Genomic DNA, 20,323 nt, shown 5'->3' on the forward strand with positions numbered 1-20,323 from the left:
CAGCTTATAATTTACAGTGGAGCGCTGACTCTAGATGTTAAAATAAGTTTTGCAGATTGCTTCATGTAAAGTGAGTGACAATTTGGCAAAGAACTGCATTGGCAATCGTGGTTTGTGACCCAGTCTCAGAGATCATTAGATTCAATGGGAAAGCTTGGAAAAACATAAGGCATTCATTGTCACACTGGTTATCAGCTCTGAAATATTAAACCTCAGGTATTCAGCGAGGGTCAGTGAGAACAAGAATGCCTATATACAGCTATTGTATCTACAATGGGGCGCTTGTCAGGAGGCTCCAGCAAACAATAATTAAGGCATTTGGTGTGGTATGCATTAAGTCACAAATGAAGAGCTCCCTTAATATTCATCATCCGCAGACAGGATGACCACCTTCACCGTGTGAAATGGTAACATTTATAATCACTAGATTTATATAAATACAGCTTATAGCTACTAAACAATTATTCATTATTTTTTACCCTTTTTGCCAGTTTACTTAATTTTCATTCTAACCACAGCATAATAGGTATATGTCTATGGGCACACTACTAGGAAGTTTGTGAACACCAATGGGCTCATCTGAAGTAAGTAAATGGCTACACATGTACTTGACGGCAGATTGCTGGGAGCTGTAGTACAGCAGGAGGTCATGTGATCTGCTGAGACTGCCAAACTTTAAGATGGACCTAGAGCTGTAAATTGTATATAATTAAAAGAAACACATACATATTACAAGCTCTAGACATGTATAAGGGATTCCACTCTGTTAGAACTTACAAACATCTCTGCGTCTTCAACTTGTTAATTTTCATTAAAAGCTCTAAAGAAAAAGGAAAATTCTGTTTACTGTCAGAGGCAAAAAAAAAACCCACAGGTAACTAAGGGTGCATCACAATTACCAGTATGTCTGTATATGCATAAGTACAGAGAGACATAAATCATGTACTGGACTACAAGATTCTAAGGCTTTGCTCACATCATGCACCACTGTATACTACAGTGACATATCCATAAAGAATGTCAACAACCAGCTGCACAGTCAAGCCGACAGAACCCCTTATCTGGCTTCTGTCAGGTATACAGAGGCATTCAGTGCATGCCAGGTGTGAACAGGGCTTATAAGTAAAGGCCGTTGGTTTACATGGTGTTAGACTTTTAATTAAACAACTGCATGGATTAGTTTATTTTCAATAAAAAACTAAAAGACTTCCGATGTTGGAAGATCTTTACATTAGCTGCATGATGAATATTTTTCAATGCCTTTTTATTGCGTGGTTTGTACGCCTCTTAACGCACAACACAAACCACACCTTTTTAATACTGAAGCCACACCCTTTTGCCAGACAAGGTGAACAGAAATCTTTAACACAGAAAAGGTGCAATTATTTTTAGCAAAATAAGGCTTGCGCCAAAATGTGATTATGCCAAAAACAAGCATGCAAACGTTGATAAATAGGTGTCACCCTTCAATGTAAGCCTGTCTGTGACGATAAAGGAAATTGCTGTTAAAAGTTCCCTTTACAGAACAGGAAGTGTCGGCTTATTGTTAGGCTTAGCAGTCAGTGATACCTGGATTACTTACCCTTAGGCTATGTGCACACTGCGAAATTTGCACGGAAATTTCAAGCGGGGTCCACGCAGCAGACTCCGCTTGAAGTTCGACCTGTCCGATCGACTCAATGATATTTTGAAGGTCAATCCACCGTCTGACATGTCAAAATTTCTGTGCAAATTCCATAGTGTGCAAATACCCTTAGAGTGCCTTTTCACAAAGATTTATCTGACAGATTTTTGAAGCCAAAGACAGAAAAGGCTGTGCAGATCACCCTACCGTCTATGTCTATTAAAGAACAAGCATTGTTTTCACTGATTTTATAATATAAGCTTTTTTTTTTTTTTTTTTTTATAATGCATTGGGGGGGGGGGGGGGGGGGTGACTGGACAGGTTGGATCAGTTCAGCAAGGGTGATAGTCCTGCCCCCAGTGCACCAAACCACCTAATTTACATATAAAACAACAGATCTCCCAAAACCGGCACTGAGGATCAAGGAAGGAAAGCTACCTTCACGCTCAGCACTCTGTGCGCTATAGGGACATATCAGCAGCTTTGATTACTCTGATAGGTGTTACCTTGCAGCTCCTTGTCATGACATTCCTTCAGCTTTGTCCACAGTTCCTTAAATAAGTCCCCAGGAGCAAGACTCTCTGTAGAGCTCGGACTTCCACAGCTGCTCCCAGAAATATTCATCTTGAATGTGACAGTGCTGATTGCTTGTTCCTATACGATTCCAATCACATAGCTCTGATCTCCGCGGCACACAATACAGGACACCTGGCAGTGGACATTTATGTACAAAATTAAACAGAATAAACATACAAAATAGTTTTTGCCGTTACAGCGAGAATCTGTTAGCTGTAATTTCCAAACTGCTGACACTGTTGGATAGCTATTGAGACAAGGCGACACATGGTACCTTTCATATATCCAGCTGTGCTTCAAGAGTGTAGAAATATGCTCTTAGGGTCCATTTACACAGAAAGATTATCTGACAGATAATCTGCCAAAGATTTGAAGCCAAAGCCCGGAATGGATTTTAAAAGCGGAGAAATCTCCAGCTTTCCTTATGACTTGATCTCTATTCATAGTCTGCTTCTGGCTTTGCCTTCAAATCTTTAGTAGATAATCTGTTAGATAATCTTCCTGTGTAAATGGACCCTTACTCTCTGATACAAAGACTTTTTTAATGCTCCTGAAATGCAGCAAGCTAGAACACCTCCCTAGGGTCTGTTCACACTGAGGAAAAGGTGAATAATTTCAAGCAGAATCCGCATTTAATTTTACGCTTATTCTGCTAAAAATTCCGCCATACAATACGAACAGTCCAACGTCTCATTGTGTTCAATTGGATTTCTACTCTGTTTGCACACGGAATATTCCGCCACATGTCCATTTTTATACATGTCAATTCTTTGGGCAGATTCCACTAAAGAAATCCCATTAAAGTCATCGGGGCTTTGAATTTCCGCTTACATTCTGTGCCTATTCCGTCAGAGCTGAAAAAGGGAATTTCAAGCAGAAACTTTTCCTCTTCAATTCCTCAGCGTGAACATATCCTTAAGCCCCTATTACAGTGGCAATTCAGAGGAGCAAACAAGTGCCAACCAGTCAGGTCAGCGCTCGCTTGCTCCCTGCTTACTGCCATCACTATTACACACGTCAACAGCAAGCAGATAAGAGCGTGGGGGGGGGGGGGGGGGGAGATGGAGGGCTCGAGCAGCACATAAAAGATAGTGGCGGCCGATAATTGCCTTGTGTAATAGGGCCTTTACTCCTTGACCTTAGCACTGTGTAACAGTGTCAGCAGTTTGGAACCTCAATCACTGCAGGTACTGATGATCTATATGCTGTGTATAGGCCATCAATGGGGTTTCACTGGGTGGTTCCTATAAAAGGCTTGTCTGGTCACTCACAACTACTGCTCCACTAATGCCAATAGTCACCATCTTGATACCCTGGAAATGCCCACACAGACAATCACTGGCCACAATGGTGAGCCATCTCTGCCAGTGATTGGCTGAATGCACATTTCCTTATTTTCAGTAGATGTGTGCTCTACTGGTGGGATTCCCATTTATTATTATGCCTTGGTAAGTCTCCTGATGCGGAGCAGAGACACTGCCATCTGTGTTCAGTAATGTTTATGAAAAGTAGTAGTATAAAACATGGCATCAGCCATGCTATAGGACACAGCACGTTATCCTCATTACCTTCAGCCCCTGCGTTTGCCAGGTCCTCGCTCACCCCTCTAACCCTTCATGTGTCTATTGGACATAGTAAAGCTGTCATGTGACTAGTGTGACGCCAGCAGGCACTCTCCCGGCTAGGTCGCTAGCGCTACCCGCTCTCCCGGCTAGGTGGCTACCGCTACCCGCTCTCAAGGCTAGGTGGCTAGCGTTACCCGCTCTCCCGGCTAGGTGGCTAGCGTTACCCGCTCTCCCGGCTAGCGTTACCCGCTCTCCCGGCTAGCGTTACCCGCTCTCCCGGCTAGCGTTACCCGCTCTCCCGGCTAGCGTTACCCGCTCTCCCGGCTAGCGTTACCCGCTCTCCCGGCTAGGTGGCTAGCGTTACCCGCCCTCCCGGCTAGGTGGCTAGCGTTACCCGCCCTCCCGGCTAGGTGGCTAGCGTTACCCGCCCTCCCGGCTAGCGTTACCCGCTCTCCCGGCTAGCGTTACCCGCTCTCCCGGCTAGGTGGCTAGCGTTGCCCGCTCTCCCGGCTAGGTGGCTAGCGTTGCCCGCTCTCCCGGCTAGGTGGCTAGCGCTGCCCGCTCTCCCGGCTAGGTGGCTAGCGCTGCCCGCTCTCCCGGCTAGGTGGCTAGCGCTGCCCGCTCTCCCGGCTAGGTGGCTAGCGCTGCCCGCTCTCCCGGCTAGGTGGCTAGCGCTGCCCGCTCTCCCGGCTAGGTGGCTAGCGCTGCCCGCTCTCCCGGCTAGGTGGCTAGCGCTGCCCGCTCTCCCGGCTAGGTGGCTAGCGCTGCCCGCTCTCCCGGCTAGGTGGCTAGCGCTGCCCGCTCTCCCGGCTAGGTGGCTAGCGCTGCCCGCTCTCCCGGCTAGGTGGCTAGCGCTGCCCGCTCTCCCGGCTAGGTGGCTAGCGCTGCCCGCTCTCCCGGCTAGGTGGCTAGCGCTGCCCGCTCTCCCGGCTAGGTGGCTAGCGCTGCCCGCTCTCCCGGCTAGGTGGCTAGCGCTGCCCGCTCTCCCGGCTAGGTGGCTAGCGCTGCCCGCTCTCCCGGCTAGGTGGCTAGCGCTGCCCGCTCTCCCGGCTAGGTGGCTAGCGCTGCCCGCTCTCCCGGCTAGGTGGCTAGCGCTGCCCGCTCTCCCGGCTAGGTGGCTAGCGCTGCCCGCTCTCCCGGCTAGGTGGCTAGCGCTGCCCGCTCTCCCGGCTAGGTGGCTAGCGCTGCCCGCTCTCCCGGCTAGGTGGCTAGCGCTGCCCGCTCTCCCGGCTAGGTGGCTAGCGCTGCCCGCTCTCCCGGCTAGGTGGCTAGCGCTGCCCGCTCTCCCGGCTAGGTGGCTAGCGCTGCCCGCTCTCCCGGCTAGGTGGCTAGCGCTGCCCGCTCTCCCGGCTAGGTGGCTAGCGTTGCCCGCTCTCCCGGCTGCACTAGGCGCTGCTCCCAGGGTACTGGCCTCAGCCTCTGGCTGTTGATACTTTCCATGTACTTTGTATATCCAGAGCACAGTGCATAGAGTGATACTACTGCGGTTTGCCTGGAACACACAGATACCTCTCATGTCATTTTACGGCAATGCTGTCAGGACATGCTGTGAGTTGTATTTTACAACAGCTGAGGAGACACAGGCTGCAGAATATGTCTCTAAAGCAATTGCAGTCTTGGACACGGCTTTCACAATGACTCTTGGCGCAATAAGAGCAGCCCCCACCCGACTCCACACGCTCCCCAGCCCGTACCTCCTGCACACAGTGCGGCTCATCCTCTCCAGCTGACTGCGCCGGGCGGGAAATACAAACCGCAGGAGACGCGCAGCCGCCGCCGCCGCTCACAGCTGCCCGCATTGCGTGACGTGCGCGCCCCCGCCTCCCCGCCGCGCATGCGCGAGGTGTTGTTACAAAGTGCTGTATCCTGGCGCACTGTTGTGTCACTAGTGAAACTATGTTTCCCTGGAGTCGCTGAACACGTGGTAATGCTTATACGGAGAGAAAGCGCAGCATCAGCAGTTATAGGGCGATGTACAGCCGCCGCTGGGGGATGGGAGACACAGGGCAGGCTGCAGCTTGGGCTGTAAACGTAATGGAAACTTCCTTTGGGGATATTAGAGTACACTGTCACCCCTAAATGTGAGAGGATGCATGGTAGAGCTCCCCTCTAACACATCACTGGTCTTACTTTATGGACAATCTCATTTTTTTTACGCATGCTACTGTGGTGCTGGTAGTGCTATCCTAATCAGCATTACTATGTATGTTTCATCATTTACTATGGCACTATTTGAGCTATACCTCCCAAATGTCCCCCTTTTGGAGGGACAGTCCCTACTTTTGACCCCTATTCCTCTTTGACTCTTATATGTCCCTCTTTTTGACCTAGGAACTAGATCTGAATTAATATTCTTTCTCGAAAATCTGGTTTCTTACCAGATTTTCAGACCCACATTTGTATATGGGTGCAAGTTGGATCCTAAAAACTGTTATATTCAGATGAATCAAGAAACTAATGCTGTGTTTACACGGAAGGATTATCTTGCGAATTCGCTCGATAACGGTCGAATTCGAACGATAATCGTACGTGTAAACGCAGCGAACGATCAAACGACCAACAAGAAATCGTTCATTTTGATCTTTCAAAATGTTCTCAAATCGTCATTGATCGTTCGCAGACCGTTCCATGTAAATGGTCGTCGCAAAAGTCCGTCCGCCCGCAGCCCGGCCCCCCGCTCATCCACAGCCCGGCCACGCATCCTACAGCCCCCTGCGCCGGCTCGAACGCCACCCCTGCCGGCTGATCAGCTCCTCGCCGCCCCGATCGCCACCCCCGCCGCTCCGATAGCCCCCGCCGCCCTGGCCACGAGCATACTTTACCTGCTCGGCGTAGCGGGTGTTCGAAATTCCCGGCTCCGCTCTTCAGTGCATTGATTGGCTGAAGAGGGGAGTCGGGAATTTCAAACAGTTCCTCTTCAGCCAATCAGTGCTGAAGAGGAGCACTGATTGGCTGAAAAGGATCCGTTTGAAATTCCCGGATGCAGGTAAGGTATGCTAGTGGTCAGGGCCGCGGAGGCTATCGGAGTGGCGGGGTGGCGATCGGAGCGGCGATCAGGGCAGCGGGGTGGCAATCGGGCCGGCGGGGGTGGCGATCAGGCCGGCAGGGGTGGCGATCGAGCCGGCGGGGGGGGGGGCTGTAGGATGCGCAGGGGCCAGGCTGCAGGCGGGGGGCCAGGCTGCGGGCGGGGGGCCGGGCTGCGGGTGGGGGGCCGGGCTGCGGGTGGGGGGCCGGGCTGCGGGCAGGAGGCCGGGCTGCGGGCGGGCAATCTTAGAACGATCGCAAAACGATTTTTCTGTACGATATATCGTACCGCCTAAACGCTGATCGTTATATAAAAAGAAACGTTACTCCGACATCATTAATCGTACGATCGGGCAAATTATTGTTTCGTGTAAACGTAGCATTAATGGCATCTTTTAGGGCAGCTTCACACGTAGCAAATCACAACGGATTTCACCCTGCAAGTTCCGAAGCGAAATCTGCTGTGATTCCCGCTACTGTGTGTTTGGGGTTATATACTTCATTCCTCTGCGAGCATGTAAATGCCGGTCCCCTTAAAGGGGTAGTGCGGCGTTTAACATTTATTTACCAAATCACACACATTACAAAGTTATACAACTTTGTAATGTGTGTTATTTAAGTGAATGGCCCCCTTCCCCGTGTTCCCCCCCACCCCGGAAGTGTGATGCAGTATACTTAATCGCTGTCGGAGCGTTCCAGCCGTCTCCCTCATTACGCCCCCCCCCCCTGCCGCGACATCAGCTGCTCAGCCATGATTGGCCGAGCTCTGTTATGCTCAGCCTCCCGAAGATGACGCCGTCGACCCAAGATGTCGGCCTGGGTTGACAGCAATTGAGTAAGTATACTACACCACACTTCCAGGGTGGGGGGAAAACGGGGAAGGGGGCCATTCACTTAAATAACACACATTACAAAGTTTTATTACTTTGTAATGTATGTTATTTAGTGAAAAAACGCTGCACTACCCCTTGAACCCGCCCCCTTAACCTTATCTGGTCCGCGCTCCGGCTGCATCTGAGGCCCCTGGCGAGTTGGCGGGACCTACAGGAGCTAGGAGTCTCAGCTGGAGCGCGGACCAGGTAAAGTATGCTCCTGGCCGTTGCTGGTTGTCACGGCTGCGGCGGCGTCCCGTACTCCGGGCCGCCGCCGCAACTTTCCCCTGCCTCATGCAGCCGCCGGGGTCCATGTGCAGGGACCCGGCGCTGCCACTAGTTCGGCCCCAGGGGGCGCCTTACCTCGCCCCGCTCCTGTCTCTGTCTGTCCCGGCCGGCGCGTGCGTCCCCGTCTCCTAGGGCGCGTGCGCGCCGGCAGCCTCAGATTTAAAGGGCCAGTCCGCCCTTAATTGGTAGTTGCACTGGTCACTCCCTATATAATCCCAGCATGCCCTACCACAGGTGTTGGAGCCTCTACATGCTTCCCAAAGCATTTGGCCCAGCTCCCTGTTGTTCCTGACCTCAGTCCTTGTTCCTAGTCCCTGTCCTCTGTCCCGGTCCCTGGTCCCTGTCCGCTGCTTAACCATTGTTCCTGAGCTCTGCCTGCCACCTGCGGTCACGCCTACAGACCTCTGCCTACTGCTCCTGCCACGCCTCGCCTGCCGTCACTAGCAACCAAGCCAGGGGTAGCGACCTGGGGGTTGCCTGCCGCAGCAGGTCCATCCCGCCTTGCGGCGGGCTCTGGTGAAAACCAGCGGCCCCTTAGACTCCGCTCCCTGGTGCGGTTACCACCATCGCTAGTGACAGTTCAGTGGATCCACGACTCCAGGCGTTACACTGGTTAAAGGGGCCAGCATTTACATACAAGTAGCAGAATGAAAATTCCACTGTAAGTATGTAACCCCATTCACACTCACAGTAGTGGATTTTGCAGCGTGAAATCTGCTGCGATTTGATGCGTGTGAGCCATGTGTCCCTCTTTGGCCACCCAAAAAGTTGGGAGGTATGTTTGAGCTACTGTACTTTATACTTATCTTTGTCAAAATGCCAAAAATTTCAATAAAAAATGTTTGGAAAAAGAATCATAATCTAATGTAAGGCAGGACCCTGTTTATACTACCGCAGCCACAGATCCTCCCATAGCAGATATGCCCCCATACACTGCCCTTCTCCAGGCCCCCCAAAAACACCTGAAAACCTGCCATGGATGACGCATGGATTTCTTTTCTAAGGAAAAAAAAGCTCTAGAGTCAATAGAGAAATAAGAAAACACAATACATTGCTTTTTTCTTTAAAGGGAACTAATCAGCATAATTGTGCTGATATGGCTCCCCGCTGCTTCCTACAGATCCAGGATGCAGCATCGGCCAGGGTGTCTTTATATGGAGGAGAAAAGTGTTTTACTGTGGGACGCAAGGCTGGAAGAAGTGTGGCAACTAGTCATCTGGGCGGGGAGCTGCCTGTGATTAGTCACAGCTCTCTGCGGGGATGATTGACAGGCAGAGAGACCAATACCAATACAAATTTTTGACACGTTGTTATGACATGTCAAAAGTCTATTTAAATGATAGCTACTCTTTAAGCCATGGGTCTCCAAACTGCAGCCCTCCAGCTGTTGCAAAACTACATTTCCCATCATGCCTGGACAGCCAAATCCAAAGCTTTAGCTGTCCAGGCATGATGGGAGTTGTGGTTTGGAGACCTGTGCTTTAAGCACTTTCTTTCTTAAAGGGGAAATTTCAGCAGGTTAGTACAAGCGAACAGGGTAAATTAGGCGGAATTCCGCCTGTCTCATGCCATAGCCCATCTATGGGAGAGCGCACTCTCTCCCATAGAAAAGCAGTGTCGCACTGAGGCAGGCAGGATTCTCCACCGTGGAATTCTGCCTGATTTACTCAGTGTGAACATACCCTTACTACTCAAAAATGGCGCCATACAGGGAACTAAGAAGACCAGTTAGCTCTACTGCTAAAGGTACATACTATGGTTTCCCTTTAAGTGGTGCTTTTAGGTCAGTGGTAGCTTTTCTAAAAATGCATTTTTCACCTAGTTTGTATATTAATGCTTCCTTAGACCTCCATAGGTTTACAATATTAAAAAAATAAATAAATATATATATATATATATATATATATATTTTGTTTTCAAACATTACATATATGGATATGTGTAATGTATAAAGATTATTGGGGGGGGGGGGGGGGGTACCACAAAAACTGCAGCATGGGGGAAAATAAATGCAGTGTTTTTGGTGGCTTTTTATTCACTCAATAGATTTGGAGTGGATGCTTGTAGGCTGATGACTTTGGGCAAGAATACGCAAACAGTAGTGCCACTATCGCCCTTATTAGGCCTCTGGGAAATGGGCTCATAGCCGACGTAAAATATTAATGTTAATATATAAGATAGCTCAAGGTGCCCTGATTACACAGCTCTTTATAGCTTCTTGATACGTCCTCCCGTTCCTGTGATATGTGGGTTTATAGTCTGTCAGACAATTCAGTTAATAGATAGGTGTATAATGGGACTGAGTATCAGATGATAGGTGTGATTATACAGTCAGGGGGTGTGATGTTTTACGCTGAGGGGCGAGTATCCCTATTATACACCCCCTGACTGTATAACCATGCCCAATGTCTGATATTCACTCCCATTACTAAAATTAAAGGGGTTGTTCACCAATTTTTTTTTTCTTTCATATCAACTGGTGCCATAAAGTGCCAGAGATTTGTAATTCACTTCTATTAAAAAATCTTAAGTCTTCCAGTACTTATCAGCTACTGTGTGTCCTGCAGGAAGTGGTGTTTTCTTTCCAGTCTGACACAGTGCTCTCTGTTGCCTTCTCTGTCCATGTCAGGAACTGTCCAGAGCAGCAGCAAATCCCCATAGAAAACCTCTTCTGCTCTCCAGACTGGAAATAATACAACTTCTTGCTGGGCATACAGCAGCTGATAAGTACTGGAAGGCTTGAGATTTTTTTAATAGAAGTAAATTACAAATCTCTGGCACTTTATGGCAGCAGTTGATTTGAAAGAAATTTTTTTTTGGTGTACAACCCCTTTAAGTCACACCCATGTGACTATTCACTGAACTGTCAGACAAACTATAAACCCACATATTTATTGGATTGGCCCCAGTTTCTCTTTAACGTGGTATTTCTAGGCCAGCAATGTTTCCTTTTTGCTAATCTTCATAATTTTCAACTGGATCCACATCCTGATGCAGTTGAAAGTGGTTCTTGCTTGGGGGCCCAGAACATGAGGTCAAACATCTAGGGCATAAGCCCATGATGCCCAGTGCTATTGGCATCAATGGTGGATGTAGGGATATCTGGCATTTTCCTAAACTGTTATATGAGCGGACTGGCTCTAGGAACAATGAACAAGGCAAAGTTCACATCGCTGTCATAGGCTCAGGACCAACCTCCGTTGCAGATTCTGTTTGACACCTCAACCGCAGCGGGGCTAGCCTACTGTATACTGGAGACCAATGGCTCCTACAGACTTTAATGGGGTCTGTTAAGTTTCTGTCTGTTCTTTTATAGGATTTTAACCAGGGAATAGTGTTTTTATGTCCGTTTTTTTGTCTGGGAAATAAATGGATTTTTACAAAGGGAGCCTTCAACGCAGATGTGAACAAAGCCTAAAGTTGCTGGAGCTTCTATTGTGACTAGAGCACTATCTCCTGTAAGTAAAGATAGGCAGATAGAATTACATGATTGCTCTCATTTGTGAAAACATACATTTTTGGAATATTTAAACCTTTTCAAATTGAAAATATTAAGTTACAACTTTTGAGTAAAGAAATGTAAACAGGATTTACCAAAAGGCATTGTTAAAAGTGACATTCAGGACAAACAAACTCTTATAAAGCCATTGAACTCTCCCAAACCCACACATACTTCTTCATTCTTGTCTATACAAAGGCTTAGATAAATATCTGAATGTATATATAGATCTAAGTGTCATATGTCAGCTGTAAAAAAGCAGCAGTCATTCAGGTCTCCGATACTGCATTTTGCCTATGAATATTACTGGATAAACTGGAACAACATCTTGAGTACAGATAGAATACAGAACACACCTAGATAGTAAAAGTGTGTGAAAAAATTACTATACTCTAAAAAACAGTATCAACAGGAATGATGCTGTGCAAAGAGAAGCAGAATCTGTCAAAACAGATAGTGGAGTAAGGGGGGAGGGGGGGGCCGCAGAAAGATGAAAGGGGGGGGGGGGTGCCTTGGCGATCGTCCGGGCAGCCCATGGGAGATAGCGGCGGTCTGCTCCTATTGCGCGGAGTGACGGCAGCAGATCGTTGCTATCGTTGTGCATGTCGGCTGATCTTTGCCCTTTATTACACAAAGCGATTATCAGCGGTAATGAGAGATAATCGGCCGAATATGGACGATAATCGTTTTGTGTAATAGGGCCTCAAACCAGGTGGCATACATGAGGCCGCACAAAGCAGCGCAGCCACAGAGAAAGTCACCTGCATGGTGTCCGTGTCACTGTGTGTGATCTGTGGTGTGTAGCAGCATTTTTAGGCAAAACTGAAAAGCTGTGTGACAAAAAAAGTAGATGAGTACCGAGCAAGTGGTTAAACCACACCTAAACTGAGGAGTTGCTGTTTCTGGAAGAAATTGGCCATGTTTTCCCAACCATGGATAACCCCTTTAAGTACCAAAGCAGTTTTTTTTTTTTTTTAAATATTGGCTGAGAAGCTCATTGTTTGGGGTTGGAGCAGTTTGAGTACTGAAGTACTACTGTACCTTTTCATGACATTATGAAGGGAGTCCCCTTCACAAACCCCCTCTATTGGACAGATTGGAGAGATGATAACAAAATAACAGAAAGGTGTTTTTTATTAATTAGTTTGGCCTGCATGTAAAACTACAGTGGCAACCCATAATAATGATATGATTTGGGCAATTGTTCTCATACCCCCCTTCTCAACACTACTGTTAAGCAGTTATTGATGCCATTTGTTTTGGTGCCCATACTGTAATCAACATATAGGGGGAGATTTATCAAAGGGTTTAAAATTTAGACTGGTGCAAACTGCCCACAGCAACCATTACAGCTCAGCTTTAGGAAGTGCTGAAAGGAAAGCAGAGCTGTGATTGGTTGCTGTGGGCAGTTTGCACCAGTCTAAATTTTACACCCTTTGATAAATCCCCCCATAGAGTCTAACCTGCCTGACTTGCTTTTCGTATTTGAGGTTCTGGTTTTGCTCCTTTGATGTTTTTCTGGTCTGGTCCAGTTGTGGCCCAGTTAGGTAAGGATAGTGGATTGGGTTAGAAAAGGGCTGCACTGATTCCTATCTAACACAACTGCTCTCAAGGTATAGGGCTCACAGCAAATAAAGGGTTATGCTAAGGATTGAGCTGCGGCTGTTCATCCTGCTGACAAGCTCAAGGGAGAGAGGAGGGGGGAGATTACACTACAGAATGGTGGACACACAACAGTACATATAGTGCTATTCACACAAGGACAGCTGCCCGAAGCTTTTTGGGTGGTGAGAAATTAGATAGAATCCTTGATTTACCTTTGAGGAAGAGTGTGAATTATCCTCAGCAGGCAGACTGGCCAAGCTTGCAGGTACACAGCCGAAGCTTTTTCTGGCTGCTTCAAAAAAAATCATTATGGACAGGGGGTGGAGGGAAATTAAAAAAGACAATAAACTCACCTGTCCCTGTGCCTGCGCTGTGCCGCATCACCGGGCTTCCGTACTCCCCCCCCCCTCTCAGGTTGTCCCCTTCTTCCAATTTCCAGGTACGCCACGTCCCGGGATGAACGTAACATGCGGGTGGGATTTAGTCCCCTCAGTCTATCGGTGACTGCAGCAGTGTCCCATCCCAGGCTGAGCGGGGCATCCCTCAACTGTGTCGTAACATAGCCGGAGGGGAGCTAAGAAGACAGTGGCATGGGGTCCAGGAGTGGGATGCAGTGCTGCATGGGCAACAGGACAGGTCAAAATAACTTCTTTTTTTATGTTTCCTAGGCCTGGAATAATTTTTTGGCCTGGTGCCGGACTTCCCCTTTAATGGTCTATAATTTGTCCTGATCTAGCTCTTACTGGAGACAAATTTTTCCTTACAACACGCAGTAGACAGCAGATTGCAGAGAAGAGAGATAGCTTGTGGCCAAAATTTTAGAACTGTTCTTCTGGGATAAGGAATCATTTTTAATGATTGAAGTAATTTACAAATATTACATATCACCTAGGCTATCATGTACAAATGAAATTACATTGCCCATTTAAATGTACATATTGAATTTATGTATCAGTACATAAGTTTAGATGCTTTATAAATCTCTTGAAGATCCTGAGCTGCATGTGTATGACATGTGTTCAGGTAATATAAGTTAATATTTAACCTATGCAATTTGCACCTCTCCTATATATGGTCACAGCTGGTCAAAAGAAATTATGCAGTTACTAGAACAGACATTGTAAATGGCTGTAAATGCATTATACATTGGACCCTTTAGCTGCGGAGAGTTAATGCAACTGACATTAACAAAAATCTTCTAAAAAAGTCAAATACAAAAGCATTATTTCTCATAGTCTGACATGGGCCAAGAATAAAGAATGATACAAACCTTTAATAAGCAATTAAAGTTTTTGACAAGTTTTACAGAATCACGATGAAAAAACTGTTGTTGAATTTCCACCCGTGTCATAGACTCCATACTATGCACAAGCGGATTCTGCCGTCCGTCCAAAGAATGAACCTGTTCATTCTTCGGACGGACAGCAGAATTCGCCTGTGCATAGAATGGAATCTATGACACGGGCGGAAATGCGTGCAGCCGCCAGAGTCTGCGAGCAGGTGCGAGCTGTGGAATCCGCATATGTGCATATACACTACCGTTCAAAAGTTTGTGGTCACCCAAACAATTTTGTGTTTTCCATGAAAAGTCACACTTATTCACCATCATACGTTGTGAAATGAATAGAAAATAGAGTCAAGACATTGACAAGGTTAGAAATAATGATTTGTATTTGAAATAACATTGTTTTTACATCAAACTTTGCTTTGTCAAAGAATCCACCTTTTGCAGCAATAACAGCATTGCACACCATTGGCATTCTAGCTATTAACCCCTTAAAGACAGAGCCAATTTCGCTTTTTGCGTTTTCATTTTTTCCTCCTTGTGCTTAAAAGGCCATAGCACTTGCATTTTTCCACCTAGAAACCCACATGAGCCCTTATTTTTTGCGTCACTAATTGTACTTTGCAATGACAGGCTAAATTTTTGCATAAAGTACACTGTGAAACCAGAAAAAAATAAATGTGTGGTGAAATTGAAAAAAAAAAAAGCATTTTGTTTATTTGGGGGAAATGTGTTTTTACGCCATTCGCCCTGGGGTAAAACTGACATGTTATATATGTCCCTCAAGTCGTTAAAATTACAACGATATGTAACATGTATAACTTATATTGTATCTGATGGCCTGTAAAAAATTCAAACCATTGTCAACAAATATATGTCACTTAAAACCGCTCCATTCCCAGGCTTATAGCGCTTTTATCCTTTGGTCTATGGGGCTGTGTGAGGTGTCATTTTTTGCGCCATGATGTTTACTTTCTATCGATACCTTGATTGCGCATATACGACTTTTTGATCACTTTTTATTACAATTTTTCTGGATTTGATGCGACCAAAAATGCGCAATTTTGCACTTTGGGATTTTTTTGCGCTGACGCCGTTTACCGTGCGAGATCAGGAATGTGATTAATTAATAGTTCGGGCGCACACGGCGATAGCAAACATGTTTGTTTATTTATTTATTTACTTTTATTTATAACCTGGGAAAAGGGGGGTGATTCAGACTTTTATTAGGGGAGGGGGCTTTTTATTGACAACAACACTTTTTTTTAAAAACTTTTACACTTATACTAGAAGCCCCCCCTGCGGCCCCGCTCTGAACGCCCTTACCGGCAATAGGGCTTAAATATACGCCCTTTGTCGTTAAGGGGTTAATCTGTTGAGGTAAGCTGGAGAAATTGCACCCCACGCTTCTAGAAGCAGCTCCCACAAGTTGGATTGGTTGGATGGGCACTTCTGGCGTACCATACGGTCAAGCTGCTCCCACAACAGCTCAATGGGGTTCAGATCTGCTGACTGCGCTGGCCACTCCATTACCGATAGAATACCAGCTGCCTGCTTCTGCTGTAAATAGTTCTTGCACAATTTGGAGGTGTGTTTAGGGTCATTGTCCTGTTGTAGGATGAAATTGGCTCCAATCAAGCGCTGTCCACTGGGTATGGCATGGCGGTGCAAAATTGAGTGATAGCCTTCCTTATTCAGAATCCCTTTTACCCTGTACAAATCTCCCACCTTACCAGCACCAAAGCAACCCCAGACCATCACATTACCTCCACCATGCTTAACAGATGGCGTCAGGCATTCTTCCAGCATCTTTTCTTTGTTCTGCATCTTACAAACGTTCTTCTTTGTGATCCAAACACCTCAAACTTGGATTCATCCGTCCACAACACTTTTTTCCAGTCTTCCTCTGTCCAATGTCTGTGTTCTTTTGCCCATCTTAATCTTTTTCTTTTATTGGCCAGTCTCAGATATGGCTTTTTCTTTGCCACTCTGCCCTGAAGCCCAAAATCCCGCAGCCGCCTCTTCACTGTAGATGTTGACACTGGTGTTTTGCGGGTACTATTTAATGAAGATGCCAGTTGGGGACCTGTGAGGCGTCTGTTTCTCAAAGTAGAGACTCTAATGTGCTTATCTTCTTGCTTAGTTGTGCAACGCAGCCTCCTACTTCTTTTTCTACTCTGGTTAGAACCTGTTTGTGCTGTCCTCTGAAGGGAGTAGTACACACAGTTGTAGGAAATCTTCAATTTCTTTGCAATTTCTCAAATAGAATAGCCTTAATTTCTAAGAACAAGAATAGACTGTTGAGTTTCAGATGAAAGTTCTCTTTTTCTGGCCATTTTGAGCGTTTAATTGACCCCACAAACATGATGCTCCAGAAACTCAATCTGCTCAAAGGAAGGTCAGTTTTGTAGCTTCTGTAACAAGCTAGACTGTTTTCAGATGTGTAAACATGATTGCACGAGGGTTTTCTAATCATCAATTAGCCTTCTGAGCCAATGAGCAAACACATTGTACCATTAGAACACTGGAGTGATAGTTGCTGGAAATGGGCCTCTATACACCTATGTAGATATTGCACCAAAAACCAGACATTTGCAGCTAGAATAGTCATTTACCACATTAGCAATGTATAGAGTGTATTTGTTTAAAGTTAGGACTAGTTTAAAGTTATCTTCATTGAAAAGTACAGTGCTTTTCCTTCGAAAATAGGAACATTTCAATGTGACCTCAAACTTTTGAACGGTAGTGTACCCTAAAGCAGCAATTTATGTAAGGTCTATGTAAGGGGGATAAATAACCTATATTTGAAATTCTAATACTTAAAAATTAATAAATAAATAAAAACCATATGAATTATAAAGATACATACATGTATATGGCTTAGAATACTGATATAGTCATATAGGGAACACCTATTATGACCTGTAAAATGATAAGTTCCCTAAGCTTCAAAAGAATTCCTGGACACAGCATTTTCTTCTTACGGACCTCTATTAAAGTCCTCTATTTTTATGGTCCATTTTTATGGTCAATTTTACGGAGAGTTGGCAACCTCGGTTGTGATTGTATGAGTAGATACTATATTCTGTGAACCAGAACTGTGTGAATGTTTCCGACAAACACAGTATTTACAGGGCTTTGAGGGTTCAGAAGTGGCAAACTTTTGTGTTACATGTCAATTTAATGTGTTGTCACAAAGCTCAATAACTTTATATCATAATGAGCCTGGTGGAGAATATTCCAAATGGATTCAGGTTAATTTATCATGAATTTATAATTTTGTACAAATATAAAACTTTTAATCCCTTCCCCATTCTCAAATTTTTATTATTGGCTTACGTTTTGGTCCTCATTGTTTATTTGTTCCCCATATGGTAAAAACTGACATGCTTTTATTTATTTATTATTATTTTTCACATTTATTATGTGGGTCAGTGTCATTCTAACACTACCAAATTTGGTTATTTATTTATTTATTTTTTCTGAAATCTATGGAGCGTAGACTCATTTTTTGTGTTGTGAACTATAGTTTTTATGGGTACTAAATTTTCATAGATAGGGCTTTGTAATCACGTTTTATTGTGATGTAACAAAAATACGGCAATCTTGAATTTTTTTGCATTTACAAAGTTGGTGTATAGGGGAGAGATTTTAAAAAATTGTATACATTTTATTTTGAGTCTTTTTTGCCCTCTCCCCGTTATCCAGGGGTCTATTATAAACAATCACTGGATTCCCTACATATGCATTGCACTGATTTATATTGCCACTCTGCTGGTGACCACTGATTGGCACCCCACAATTACATCTCGGGGTGCTGATCCGGCCACTGTGCCACCCATGACAGCTGTTACAACTGTTTAGATGCCCTGATCACTGTTTAATTTACATAATAAGAGCAGTAAATAAAGTAAGCATGTGTTGTAGTGAATGGTATACTTCTAAATGTTACAAAGTCTTTGCCTCCTTGTTCCTGCTGGATATAGGAATGATGCCAGAAAAATGGTTTTGCCATGCATTAAACGTCAATCATTTAGCATATGATATATTACTTGTTTTAACCATTTACCGACAGCTGATACTTTCCTTTGTCCTGAGGGGATGTAAAGGAAAGTTGCACCATTGCTAATTTTATTAGCTCTTTTTGTCAGTTATGTAACTATTTTACCTTAGATGTCAATCTAATGATGCAACGTGTATATGTTCAGCTATTTCTGACAGTGTCACATCACTTTACAAGTTACCTATGGCCTCTTTACTCTCAGGACTATATACACACTATAGCTGTTGCAAAGGCATGAGTAAAATGGATTCACTTTCCAACCATTTCTGTAATTCTTCTTTGTAAAGGGCTCAAGAATGGATACGTTTACCTGGGTGGGTGAGAATAGTTTGGTCAGTCCAATAAACCTGCAGTAGAAAGCATTTCTGTTGTATATCTGTGTGTCGGATGCATTCTCTTCCCTGTTCTGCACATATAAAAATGTTACCATAAGAAATTTGGTGTGATAGCATCATAACATCCTGTACTATTACAAGTCCTGCTATTTCTTACGTTAATATACATGCATTACTTGTATGTCAATAATTGACCATTATGATTCCATTGTGTTCACAATGGTAAGATTGTAAAGCAACATTAAGATCACATGTATCAGGCAGACTCATAAAAACATAAAGCTAAGGCTAATATATATATATATATATATATATATATATATATATATATATAATGTTTTACTTTGTATTATAATAAAAAATCATTGCAATGTTTACAAGCTTTCTCTTAGCAATATTGCTCACTATCTATATATAGATGTTGATTATGTCATTATGTAGATATATATATAATAAATGCTTCTTCAAATATGTATATATGTAGGTTATGTCACTATGTATACTGTATACTACATGCTTCCTTCAATATTGCTCACTAGGTGTATATGTATTCTACATGATTCTTCCATAAGAGATCTAGGTTTTCCTGATTTTACTGCTGCATTGGAAGTTTATGAAAATCCGATATTTTAAAAATCTATGTATTTATACACAGAAAATATGATGTCTAAATTCCATTTTTCTTGCACTAAAGAATGTTCCAGGACACCCCAGCATGATAAAACCTGCCTTCATTCCTTTCTATGGAGTTCATCTCAGGCATAGTACAGAAGTTCTGGGGTTAATAAGTTACCCAGCTGTGGACCTCTCTTACTGTGCTTGCTATAGCTGGTTGCACTGTTCTTCAGGTCTCTATAGCAAGTTTAAAGTGTGATCTATAATTAGTAGAATTGACATTTTGTTCTGACACTCCATATAAATGTTACTAAGCATATATATGGCCTTAATAGCATAAAGCTTCAGTACCTATCAGTGGACAGGATGACATATAAGTCTACATCAGTAAGTTTACATTCACCCAATAGTACAAAAAAAATTAAAGACGAAACATAAAACCATAATTATTACACATACCTGTTTCTATTAGTATTTCCAATGAATGATCAGCATCAGTGGTCTATGTGGGATGGAGCCTGGACCATCCTGGGGCAACTGCTGCTGGTGCGAATGTGTGCAGAGATATACCTCGGATATATACAATGTGCAAAGGATATCCTAATATGCTTTTCATTCAACTCGCTGGGTTGGTTTTTACATTCTGTGTAACATGGAATGATACCAGAATTTGCTGGCAGGAGAAGCTAGTCAAACCGGTTCTTCAGTCATCCAGAAACAGGTCCAACCAGTCTGCATCAAAGGCTAGGGCAACATGCTGTGGCTCAGCACCACTAAGCTCCATCCACCTCTGTGAATGATTCATTCCCTCGTCGACTCCCAACAAATGGAGAGAGAATGTTTAGCCTCCAGCTAAATAATTTAGCAGACTACTGTGGGAGTGGCAAGCATCCGCGTCAAGTCCAGAAACATCCTGCAGATTCACTTAAAGTCCAATCTCTTGTATATATGGTGGGACAAGGTTTAAATAGG

At 44.7% G+C, this 20,323-nt stretch overlaps 1 protein-coding gene across 5 annotated transcripts in view; it reads right to left on the reverse strand.

Annotated features, from left to right (window-relative positions):
• Nucleotides 1–19,953, reverse strand: part of RBBP8 (RB binding protein 8, endonuclease) — a 50,924-nt gene extending 30,971 nt beyond the window's left edge. For 3 of the 5 annotated variants that reach the window (XM_069957705.1, XM_069957704.1, XM_069957701.1), the window contains exons 1-4: nt 19,811–19,953; nt 18,712–18,807; nt 2,131–2,332; nt 778–820 (exon numbers count right to left, since the gene is read on the reverse strand). In XM_069957705.1, the coding sequence (XP_069813806.1) occupies nt 778–820; nt 2,131–2,248 (161 nt within the window). In that variant the 5' untranslated portion in view covers nt 2,249–2,332; nt 18,712–18,807; nt 19,811–19,953. Of the gene's footprint in view, nt 1–777; nt 821–2,130; nt 2,333–5,459; nt 5,895–18,711; nt 18,808–19,810 lie in introns of those variants that run through there. The other 2 variants (XM_069957703.1, XM_069957702.1) reach the window with 2 other exon arrangements.
• Between the last annotated feature and the right edge of the window lie 370 nt (nt 19,954–20,323).

This window comes from Dendropsophus ebraccatus, chromosome 2 (assembly GCF_027789765.1).
Source record: "Dendropsophus ebraccatus isolate aDenEbr1 chromosome 2, aDenEbr1.pat, whole genome shotgun sequence".
Taxonomy (NCBI): Eukaryota; Metazoa; Chordata; class Amphibia; order Anura; family Hylidae; genus Dendropsophus; species Dendropsophus ebraccatus.